At 41.2% G+C, this 12,682-nt stretch overlaps 1 protein-coding gene across 6 annotated transcripts in view; it reads left to right on the plus strand.

Annotated features, from left to right (window-relative positions):
* Positions 1-11,837, plus strand: part of LOC124152551 (ankyrin repeat domain-containing protein 17-like) — a 31,037-nt gene extending 19,200 nt beyond the window's left edge. For 2 of the 6 annotated variants that reach the window (XM_048394500.1, XM_048394501.1), the window contains 5 exons: positions 3,306-3,349; positions 3,517-3,586; positions 4,564-4,607; positions 5,622-5,811; positions 6,728-11,837. In XM_048394500.1, coding sequence (XP_048250457.1) covers positions 3,306-3,349; positions 3,517-3,586; positions 4,564-4,607; positions 5,622-5,811; positions 6,728-9,147 — 2,768 coding nt within the window. In that variant the 3' untranslated portion in view covers positions 9,148-11,837. The remainder of the gene's footprint in view (positions 1-3,305; positions 3,350-3,516; positions 3,587-4,563; positions 4,608-5,621; positions 5,812-6,727) is intronic. The other 4 variants (XM_048394505.1, XM_048394502.1, XM_048394503.1 and 1 more) reach the window with 4 other exon arrangements.
* The last annotated feature ends 845 nt before the right edge of the window (positions 11,838-12,682 follow it).

The following is a 12,682-nucleotide window of genomic DNA, read 5'->3' on the forward strand; positions in this document are numbered from 1 at the left end:
GTCGAACAACTTTAAAAGTCATTTAGCGCTGTGCTTTGAATCTCGGAATAACACTCGGTCCTTCGCACCGACGGGGCTGGCTGTGCATTCAAAATGGTTCGATTTCCTTGATCTACCAGCTGAATTTATATCCTGTCGTCACCATTTTGGAAGAGGGAAATCAGAGTGCTCGCCAAAGACGTTTATGTCTGCTTACATGTCAGTAACAGTTTCGAACGAAGGGCAAGGTCCCCATCGGAATGAGAAAAACCAACCGTCATCTACTCACAGCATTTTGCGCTTAAAAATAATAGGGAACGTTATTTTCTCATTTGTGATGTTTGGGCCACACAAAAAACAGAAGTCAGGTACACTTCCATGGAGTTTTTGAATGATTTGTATTGGAACTGTTCACTTTGAGTGATCGTAAAGTCGTGTATGTTCATTCATGAACGAACACCTTCTGAAGCCATGTCAAAAATACGCTTCGAATTTGGGCACTGATGGCACAACCGGGGTATACAAGTCTAGATATCTGAACAGGTAGTTTAATCTGATTTCATTTCACCAGGCTTTACCGTCTAAGTTCAATCAAATTGAAAGTCGCGAAAGTAGTCGGGTGCGTCACTCTCATAGGGAACCCGCGATCTATCGGTAGTCGTTCATTGCATATGGATATGTCTGGCTTATATAATGTCTGTAGTAGCTCTGTGTTTAAATAATAAAGAATGCAAAGCTAATTTGATGCGTGTGACGACGATCTTGTTTGGTTTAGTAAAGTGTGTGTCAATGTCTCCCGCTTTCATGAGATTACTTCCGTTCTGCCTAGTTGTAAAAATGAATGACGTCTCGTGACTTTTTTATGAATGCAAAAAGTAGTTCCGGTGAGACTAAGGTCACGGTTATCCAATCAAAACGAATAAAACGACGTCAACCTTGTACGACACACGTGTGACGTACGGATTTTGTATCTTACTATCTGTATCTTCACCACGTGGGTAATAAATCTTGGTATCTATGTCACAGCTACATGTACACTGAGATGGGGGAAAACCTGTCTCCACTTATCACAAGCTGAGAAAGTTACTCTTCATCTTTTAAGGTGTATTAAGCGTTATTAGCACAATGTAAATATATCAATGTTCGTGTTTGACAGAATGATCGCACCTATTGTAATCTACGCCTCAGAAGTTTGACGATATCAATATGTAACGTGTTTTTAAACGGTACAGTTATAGGAGGGTAGATCTACTCGTTATTTCTACTGTATGTTATGAAAATGCATATCCTACTGGAAAAAAATGTTGTCCATGCAAAGCCATAGGTACCCCGAACTTCGATAAAATATGTTGCCGGAAGGCAAACAGGGGTCGGATTTGTTATAAATATTTAGTTTGAACATGGGTATGGATTCGTTTGGTTAAATCTGGGTGTCAGGAAGGCGCAACTACGTTAAGTTTCTTTTGCTCAACGATTGAAAGATGTATTAAGTCAACATTGGCTTTGTATTATATATGGGAAAGTAAATATAAGACATTTATGAACTGTGTAAATGTGTGTTACAACCAGAACAGTAGCGAATAAGTAGTCAGTTTTGTTTGTTTGTTGTTTAACGTCGCACTCAGCAATATTGAAGCTATATGACGGCGGTCTGTAAATAATCGAATCTGGACCAGACAATCCAGTGATTGACATCATGAGCATCAATCTACGCAAGTAGGATACGATGACATGCATCAACCAAGTCAGCGAGTCTGCCCATCCCGTTAGTCGCCTCTTACGACAAGCATAGTCGCCTTTTTAAGAGTCAGTAAGAAATGTAAATTCCGTTGTGGAAATCTTAATTTGCATATTGAGTCTAGACGATGGGAAAATAGTTTGTAGGAAGGAAGATTATGTTTATGTTGTATCAATGTGTGTTTAAATATAGTTATCAAAAAGGAAGAACATTTTTGTTGATCTGTCTTTTGTGGGATAATTTGAGGAGTCAGTATTTAAGCTTTGTAAAAGGACATTTTAACGTAATCATGAAAATTTGTAATAACTAACATGCATGGAAACAAGGTGCATAATAATTATGGTATCAATGTGAGAAATCAATAAATTGACAAACACTATGATATGAATTGATAGCATTTGCTGATAATGCACGCGCATATTGATAGTAATGCATTGGATGTACAAAGGCGGACAGTTCATCAATATATTGTTTGTGACTTTTTGTGAATTATGGGCCGGATGGCCAAAATTTCCGAAATAAAAACATATTAAATATTAAAAGTACATTTGTTTGTTTTGAAACAATCTTTTGAGTATATGATTTATTAATTCAAGACATTTGATGAGACTTGTACGCCATTAATATTGGTCAACATGAGTCAAATCACACTGACACAATGGGGTGTATGCGGTGATCTTAGAACTAATTTACATGTTAGCTAGGGCCATCCATTTCTTTATCACTTTATTGTTTATGTGGGGCGGTCGGGTAGCCTAAAGGTTAAACCGTTCGCTCGTCACGCCGAAGACCCGGGTTCGATTCCCGACATGGGTACAATATATGAAACCCATTTCTGTGTACCCCGCCGTGATATTGCTGGAATATTGCTAAAAGCGGCGTAAAACCATACTCACTCACTCACTATTGTTTATGTAGTACGATATCATACTTTATGATTTGTCACGATACCTGCACGTCCTATTGATATTTGTGTTGCAATAGTTTGGTTACTCTGAACAAGACAATACATTGTTGTGTAATCCATAGCAAATTGTCACCAGGACAGCGGAGTTTTCTGTGTGCATGTGAATACCTCTCTGCCTTGTTTTGACGTCATAATGAAAACTTGATTTCCTTCCCTCATTTACAACAAGTTGCCTTTTGTATCGAATATATAACGTTATAAATACCCTTACAAATGTATTTTATATATCACAATTGCATTAAAATGTTAGGCAGTATTTTGTTCGTTTATAGTTTAAATGAAGCTGTCAAATAAACTTTTTTGTAGCACAGTACTTGTATCGATGTATGATTAAAAAGTGGCCAAGGTTTGCTGTGTTTTCACGCTCAACAAAATATCAGTCTGTTTTTCAGATTAATCTTATATTTGCAATGATTGTACACACTCTAATAGGGAATGTAATATTCTAAATTTATAGTTAAAGATAGATGCAGTGCCGCACGACAGCACTTCTCGCACAACATTTACCTTTTCATCTCTGTGCAACAGAAAAATAACTCGGCATCCAGTGGGTTAAGCTGCAGCTGTATGTGGCAAGTGATATGCCACATGACGTTAATTGACCTCTACAATTATTTACAGGTTCAGGAGACACATGTACAAGACACAGTAATGACAGTAACACGGTAAGGCAGTACTAATAGACAGATGAAGATGTGCAGTTCGAACAAGCTTTAAATGTGAATAATATTAATGAAACGCACTTTGGACCTTCAGCACAACTTGATTCCATATACTTTTGATATAAATAATACCAAATATATGCAAACAGTTTTGATCTTTGTCATCACAGGTAGGACTTGAAGAGCAGTATAACAAACCAAGCCTTGACGGAGCAGGATGTTCAACAGACATACCTCAAGGTGCGAACGTTTCCATCATAAGTGTTTTGATAATAAATCATCTTAACAAGTTCAGAAGATACTTGTCACTGTAGAAATACCACATACTACTCATAATTAGGATTCAGTATTTACAACTTGAAAATCCAATCTTGGCAGCTGAAAAATGAAAAAGATTTACGTTAGATTCAGATACTCTGAAGCAGCATAGCCAGAGTTAAATAATCCAATACCGACAGACAAACTGAAACAGCTGCATCTGTTGCCATGTGGCGCTGAAGGTGTCGTTGACCACAGATATTATCTAGGTACCTTTATGTATACCGAAATTAACCCTGAGCGAATTTGTGGGGCCAGCGGTAAAGCAGGATACACTTGCTATCACCACTATTTGATAGCGATTCATGGACACATGCTCATGATATTGTCGGAATCGTACTTGACTCGTTGATCACTTTGAGAGTGTATTGTAAAGTTTAATTACATCAACATGGCTTGACCTTTGCCACTACCCTATCAAGTACATTGTGGTCAAGCCTATCTCGTCACACTGTTTAGACTTCAAATCTAAAGAACTATATGACCTCATAATAGTAGTGTGTACATCAGAAGTCCACGTCCTGTAACATGTTCCTGCATGAGTTAGTGTTAGTAAAGGGAACGGTTTGATAGTTTCTGAAATTTGAAATATTGTGGAACATTTAGAGAAACTTTCTGAGAATGTTACTTATGTTTAAAACATCTATTCCAATGTTTGCAAAGTACAAATTCAGGAACATTTAGAGATTTAGTGGAGCCTGTTTCAGGCTTGTAGAATGAAGGAACTGCAACGCGTTATTTAGCATATTTAAAGATATAAGAAATTTGAAATTGGCAAGAGGGTAAGTTTGTGAAAGAAGTCCAAAATATATTTACTGTTGTGGTAAAGTAGTAATTAGAACGATCATGGTCTAACATATATCCTTACATGTTTCACGTAATAACTATTTTTTTCTCAGGTACCCTCGTCAGACTTGAGGAAGAAAATATTCAACTGAAAAAGGTAACTGTTGAGCAGAAATAAAATGTTAAGGTGATGTGTGGTAAAATAACCTTTAACGTTGCTTTCAAAATTATTTCAATCATATAGCGACGTGAATGATTGTGTGTGTGGATGCTTGTACTAGTCCGGAATTGTGTCGTGTATCGAGACAATACCAATCACCAGGCAGGGTAACAAGTGTCATCTTTCTATGTGATTTGGTAGCATGCTGGCAGGGTCTAGACCATCAACCATCCACTCTCAAGTCAGATACTGTATCCACTACCCCAGGGAGGCAGTAATAAAACGTTATACTTGATTTGAAATCACAGAACACGTATACATGAAATAAAAACAATAAATACTGAAAAATGTGGTCTGAAGATAATGCATCTTTGGAACATAACGATCGAGAATGAAATCGGTATAACAATAATTTAAGGAAAATAAGTAAATATTTCGAACAGAAAAGGTAAACTCAATATTCAAACTTTAATATGTTAAAAAAATGAATTTTCAGTCCCTGTGAACCAAGATGATGGTAACTTAATCGAACAATCTGAAAGTAAATAACAGGCACCTGGTTCTGATACTGTCATAGCAGAGTGATCAATCAACAAAACATGCAAATATTGCATATTGTGAACATTTTTCCATATTTCTTCTCAATCAATATACCATATTCTTCAGATCATATTTTCCTGGATAGTTGACTTCGGAGCAATAGCTCTTCTTGGTAAATTATATATTTTCATTATCAAATAGAGATGGGCTGATATGTGGGGCCGACTATTGGAAATTCTCGTATGACCTGAGGATTTGGCTTTAAAAAGTAATATCTTATCGAAAACACTCGAAAAAAGAGTTCTAGGGGTTTACAGAAAACATCTTATAGTGGATATGCTTGTTATTCTGCATACAATGTGTTGTTTGAAAAGTATTTTTTTTGGTCCTCTTTCCAACAGGGATGTTACCCCCTTTTCTACATTTCTTACGTTGATATTTACTCCTGATTTTGCACTGTTTGCATCCGAGAAGCTGGAGTCCTTCAACCGGCTGTCTCTTGCTTCTGTGGACAGTGGCTTTCACAGTGAAACAAGCAGTCTGGCATCCTGGGGCAGGGATCCAATTACTCACAGACGTAACCAGGATACAGAAGACCCTTTGGGCATGATTAAAGACAATCTAAAGAGGGTTTGCAATCCTAAAGCGCCAAAACAGAAAGGTAAGTGAATGTGTGAAGCTAATTTACCACCGCTTGTATCACCATTCTAGCGATATGACGACAGAAGAACCCCAAACTACAACACGTGCGGAATGGTGATGCTTCCTGTGCCTTTAGATTACTAGTAGGCCTATCATTCCCTTTCGAGCTGTATGCTTTATTTCTAACCGACAACACAGTACTTATTCATTTTTAATGGTGGATGTGGCACAACACTGTTGGAGGTGAGAGGAGACGTCAGCTAAACTAAACTGGCAATACATGAGGGGGCGATACTGGACTATGACCTTGTGTTGATAATGCTGAGGAGGGGACATGAGCATGACTTATACTAAATAGGCATTAATATGTCATGTAGATCGTTACTGTGATACGAAGGAGGAGCTTATCTCTGGGATGATTGTGAGATGAACACTGGGAAACACAGACTACACTGGGAGCTTATCTATTTTATTGTTGCATTGCACATGACGTTTTCCGCCCTACTTTAGTCTTGCGTGTTATAAATGAAGGTGAACAACAAATCTCAAATGCTACACAGGTGGTGGCTGAACCAGTTCATGGTAAAGCTGGGAAACAAATCACTAATTGGACATTCAAAATCATCATGTATAATTTTCCTTCACTTGATAGGGGGACGTAATGTTTACTATTTAGACTGTGACAGGGTTCGAAGTCCTATATTGGGAGTAGATCTCATGTGTGAGGTAACATGTAAGTGGGTAACATTCGACCTTCTTCTATGTGGGCAGCTGATGTACAGGGGAGACGTGAATGAGGGCGAAGGGCACTGAGGTTGAACTTGGATCTAAGTGTATATGGTTGGGTAATAAAGTTTAGTTAGTAAATGGATTGTTAATTTGTATCTGGCTTTGATGTTATTCCCTGTAATGACTTACTAATCCTTTTGTTTTAGTGACAGAGAACACCCTACATGCTGATACAGACCTCCATCTTGCCTGCAAGAAGGGAGACCTTGACCGGCTTACGTGCATCTTATCTGAGAGTCTGGTAAACCTCAATATTAGGGGCCAGTACGGGCGGACACCCCTGATGATGGCAGCAGAGAAAGGACACAGACAAGTGATCGACCTACTTGTGACACAAGGAGCTGATGTATCATTAGTGGATTATGACAGAAACGACATCCTTCATGTGGCCTGTCTTGGAGGACATGTAGACTTGGTGAAGTATGTCCTCTCAAAAAAGGTTGCAGACATCAACAATAGGGGCCAGTACGGGGGGACACCCCTGATGATGGCAGCAGAGAAGGGACACAGACAAGTGTTTGACCTACTTATGACACAAGGAGCTGATGTATCATTGGTGGATTATGACAGAAACAACATCCTTCACGTGGCCTGTCTTGGAGGACATACAGATATGGTGAAGTATATCCTCTCACAGAAGGTTGCAAACATCAACAGTAGGGGGCAGTACGGGTGGACACCCCTGATGATGTCAGCAGAGAAGGGACACAGACAAGTGTTTGACTTACTTGTGACACAAGGAGCTGATGTATCATTAGTGGATTATAACAGAAACAAAATCCTTCATGTGGCCTGTCTTGGAGGACATACAGATATGGTAAAGTATGTCCTCTCACAGAAGGTTGCAGACATCAACAGTAGAGGCCAGTACGGGCGGACACCCACGATGATGTCAGCAGAGAAGGGACACAGACAAGTGTTTGACTTACTTGTGACACAAGGAGCTGATGTATCATTAGTGGATGATAACAGAAACAACATCCTTCATGTGGCCTGTCTTGGAGGACATGTAGACATGGTGAAGTATATCCTCTCAAAAAAGGTTGCAGACATCAACATTAGGGGGAAATATGGGTGGACACCCCTGATGAAGGCAGCAGAGAAGGGACACAGACAAGTATTTGACTTACTTGTGACACAAGGAGCTGATGTATCATTAGTGGATGATAACAGAAACAACATCCTTCATGTGGCCTGTCTTGGAGGACATGTGGACATGGTGAAATATGCCCTCTCACAGAAGGTTGCAGACATCAACAGTAGGGGGCACAACGGGAGGACACCCCTGATGAAGGCAGCACAGAAGGGACACAGACAAGTGTTTGACCTACTTGTGACACAAGGAGCTGATGAATTTTTAGTGGATGAGAACAGAAACGACATCCTTCATTTTGCCTGTCTTGGAGGACATGTAGACATGGTGAAATATGTTCTTTCACAGGAGGTTGCAGACATCAACAGTAGGGGGCACAACGGGAGGACACCCCTGATGGTGGCAGCAGAGAAGGGACACAGACAAGTGTTTGACTTACTTATGAGAGAAGGAGCTGATGTATCATTAGTGGATTATGACAGAAACAACATCCTTCATGTGGCCTGTCTTGGAGGACATACAGACATGGTGAACTATGTCCTCTCACAGAAGGTTGCAGACATCAACAGTAGGGGGAAGTACAGGAGGACACCCTTGATGAAGACAGCGGAGAAAGGACACAGACAAGTGTTTGACTTACTTGTGAGAGAAGGAGCTGATACATCATTAGCGGATGAGAACAGAAACAACATCCTACATGTTTCCTGTCTTGGAGGACATGTAGACATGGTGAAGTATGTCCTTTCGCAGAAGGTTGCAGACATCAATAGTAGGGGAAAGTACTGGAGGACACCCCTAATGATGGCGGTCGGTGCGGGACACAGACAAGTGTTTGACCTACTTATGACACAAGGAGTTGATGTATCATTAGTGGATGATAACAGAAACAACATCCTTCATGTGGCCTGTCGTGGAGGACATGTGGACATGGTGGAGTATTTCCTCTCACAGAAGGTTGCAGACATCAACAGCAGGGGGCAATACGGGAGGACACCCCTGATGGCGACAGCAGAGAAGGGACACAGACAAGTGTTTGACTTACTTGTGACAGAAGGAGCTGATGTATGTTTAGTGGATGATAACAGAAACAACATCCTTCATGTGGCCTGTCTTGGAGGACATGTAGACATGGTGAAGTATATCCTCTCACAGAAGGTTGCAGACATCAACAGTAGGGGGAAGTACTGGGGGACACCCCTGATGAAGACAGCACAGAAGGGACACAAACAAGTGTTTGACTTACTTGTGGGAGAAGGAGCTGATGTATCATTAGTGGATAAAAACAGAAACAACATCCTTCATGTAGCCTGTCTTGGAGGACATGTGGACATGGTGAAGTATGTCCTCTCAAAAAAGGTTGCAGACATCAACAGTAGGGGGCACAACGGGAGGACACCCCTGATGGTGGCAGCAGAGAAGAGACATAGACAAGTGTTTGACCTACTTGTGAGAGAAGGAGCTGATGTATCATAAGTTGATGAGAACAGAACAAACATCCTTCATGTGGCCTGTCTTGGAGAACATGTAGACATGGTGAAATATGTCCTCTCACAGAATGTTGCAGACATCAACAGTAGGGGGAAGTACTGGGGGGCACCCCTGATGAAGACAGCAGAGAAGGGACACAGACAAGTGTTTGACTTACTTGTGGGAGAAGGAGCTGATGTTTCATTAGTGAATGAAGACGGAGACAACATTCTTTATGTTGCCTGTCTTGGAGGACATGTGGACATGGTGAAGCATGTCCTCTCACAGAAGGTTGCAGACATCAACAGTAGGGGAGGACACCCCTGATGGTGGCAGCAGAGAAGTGTTTGACTTACTTGTGACACAAGGAGCTGATGTAGCCTTGGTGGATGATGACGGAGACACCATCCTTCATTTGGCCTCTCTAAGAGGTGATGCAGAAATGGTGAAGCATGTCCATGCACTGAATGTGGTGAACATCGATGACAGACATGACCATGTTGATACAGATATTGTAGCCACAGCAGTCACGTCTGACAGGGAACAACAAATAGTGACATAGTACTGGTTTGTGTGTGTCTGATTTCCTATCAAAGAAAAAAGGTCTTGCAGCTCACTTATATACATCTTCACATGATTTTGTAACGGATATCCACGTGATATGACAAAATATAACATATTTTGTGGCTTGGTGTTTCCCTGAATGAAGTAGCATGTACGTAGAAAAACGCTATGATCGAACGATTGCATCCAAATGTGAGCGAGACATGTAGGGGGTCTCAGCTGTCCAGTCCAATGTCCGTCTGCCTCCTCGTCGGAGATAATCGGTGAAGACCTTGGTGCGATATGGCTTGACATTGCCATCTAGCAGTTCAGCCTTTTTGCAGGTAATTCCAGCTAATGGAACAACATCGTTGGCCAGGGAAATGTCAAATGACAATAATCAAATCTGTTCCCATGCCATGTGTGAAACCGCCCCACACCATGCCACCACCATCCCCATACCAACCAAATATCGTATAATCCGTGCGGATGAATAGTTATGTAAAGGGTACACGTATAGTGTCAGATGTGGTTCTTGTAGTGGAGCGCGAGAACGCCACAGACCACCACGACACCTTAGGCCAAGGTTTGGCGCAACTACTTCATACTTTTTAACATTCGTGGATTGTAAAACTGTGTGGTTTATTAAAAACATTTAATCTGTGGTACATATTTGAATTATGTTGTTTAGCATATTATATATTGTAAATGCAAATATGGAGTAAACTCTCTAAAAAAGGTTTTTTAACTTGTTTTCAGCTATTACTCCTGTTATTATTAGTGGTAGTGGTATTAGTGGTATTAGTGTATACGGTGTATTTAGACGTGTTCAAAATACTTTGAATTAATGGTGCTGGATGAGACTCCCAGCATCCCGGGTACAGTCCTTCCACTGTACATGTCATACAGGCAGGACACTCCGTCCTACCCTGGGGACAACTTGGTACGCACCTTGATGTGTAGCTGGGAGAACGTCTGAAGGGAGGCAGGCATGACCTACCACACGGTTGCTGTGGTCAGTGTAGATGTCCTACAGGCAGGACATTCCTTCCTACCCTGGGACAACTTGGTACGCACCTAGATGTACAGCTGGGAGAACATGAGAAGGGAGGCAGGCATGACCTACCACACGGTTGCTGTGGTCAGTGTAGATGTCCTTCAGGCAGGACATTCCTTCCTACCCTGGGCACAACTTGGTACGCACCTAGATGTTTAGCTGGGAGAACGTCTGAAGGGAGGCAGGCATGACCTACCACAAGGTTGCTGTGGTCAGTGTAGATGTTATACAGGCAGGACATTCCTTCCTACCCTGGGGACAACTTGGTACGCACCTAGATGTATAGCTGGGAGAACGTCAGAAGGGAGGCAGGCATGACCTACCACACGGTTGCTGTGGTCAGTGTAGATGTTGCCTTCAAAGTGTTGTATCAGAGTTTTTGAATGTAGTATTCAGAGTTTAGTGTTTGTTTCGTTGTTTAATGCCGCTCTCAGCAATATTCCAGCTATATGACGGCGGTCTGTAAATAATCGAGTCTGGACCGAACAACCCAGTGATTGACCTAATGAGCATTGATCTATTGGGACACGATGACATGCATCAACCAAGTCACAGGTCCAGAGTGTATTGAGTGAATGCAGTGTTCACTAGTGCTGTATCTACAAATACTTCGATATGACCTGTGGTCATTAATGACAATACATTGACTGAGGTCAATTCAACATTCCCATTGTAACTATTTGTTGTTCTCTTTAACATTCAGAGTGTGTCGTGATAGACCGGAACTATATTTTGTTGTTGGACAATGCCCTTACACATGTCAGTCATCACTGTATGATTGTGATGTGAAATAAGATGTGATATGTTTTATACCTGAACCTTTGAGATTGCATTGTGTGTATATGTAATTGTATTTGATTTGCTGTGGTATAGCCAACGATGGCTGTTGTACCAATGTTTGTATGTGTAGACAAGTAGTAGTGGTATTAGTATTAATAGAAGTAGACATTAGTTTAGTTGTTGTGTTGTAGTGGAAGCAGCGGTTGTCGGACAGTGTTCAGTTTACTGGTGGAGTAAGGTTGCATTAGTAGGAGTAGTTCGTAGATATTTATGTAAATATCTTTTCTCTTTGGAATAAATGATGTTTTAAAATTTTCTTTGGGGGTTCTGTCATTTCTACTTCCTCTTGTGAAAATCGTGTGACACTACCCTTTCTTTATATGTAATGGTACAATAATTGCACTAGCCAAAGCATGTGGACACTGACCTCCCTATATTGTTTTCAGTGGTCCATTCACAAATGTTGTACAGATATTTTGGCCTTTACGCAAAGTGGAATCTGTTTTGATGGATATTCTAAACTGGTTGTTCTCTAGCAATGTCAATTTATGTTTCACCATTGGGTCAGTTGCATTTATCAATGCTGAGTCAAATACAAAAGATATGTCTGTACCGTGATATTAAAACTGCCCCCCAAGTGAACCATTCCATCCTTGACATCTGAACCATCTGCTCCTGTGACAACTAGACCATCTGATCACGAGCACGGATATGGTGCTGACAAACCTAGAAACATATTCGGGGTGAACCGGGATTCGAACCCACAATCATAGGTTTCTGGCCTGTCCATGGGACACAACTCTGCACAGCAAATCGCGGCGCCCTAGACGACCGTGCCCCCTTGAGGTGGCCCCACCACTGCTACACTCGGCCCTGAGTAGCCCTGAAACTGATACAAAATCACCATCAGTGGCTCCTTGAATTACTAAATATGGCCCTAAGTGGACATAAAATGTTTCAAAAATAGCCCTGAGGGTCCCTCTGGTGAACAGAAAAAGGCCCAACATGCCTCCGGCAATAGCACAACACACCTAACAACTAATTTCAATAGGCCTCAAAGTCTCCATCACTTGTACACACGGCCCTCAAAGGCCCTTTCACTGATCCGTGAAAGATCCGGGGTAGAATAGGTCTACAGCAACCCATGCTTGCTGTAAAAGG

The sequence above is a fragment of the Haliotis rufescens genome, unplaced genomic scaffold (genome assembly GCF_023055435.1).
Source record: "Haliotis rufescens isolate VD_foot unplaced genomic scaffold, xgHalRufe1.0.p SCAF_13, whole genome shotgun sequence".
NCBI lineage: Eukaryota > Metazoa > Mollusca > Gastropoda > Lepetellida > Haliotidae > Haliotis > Haliotis rufescens.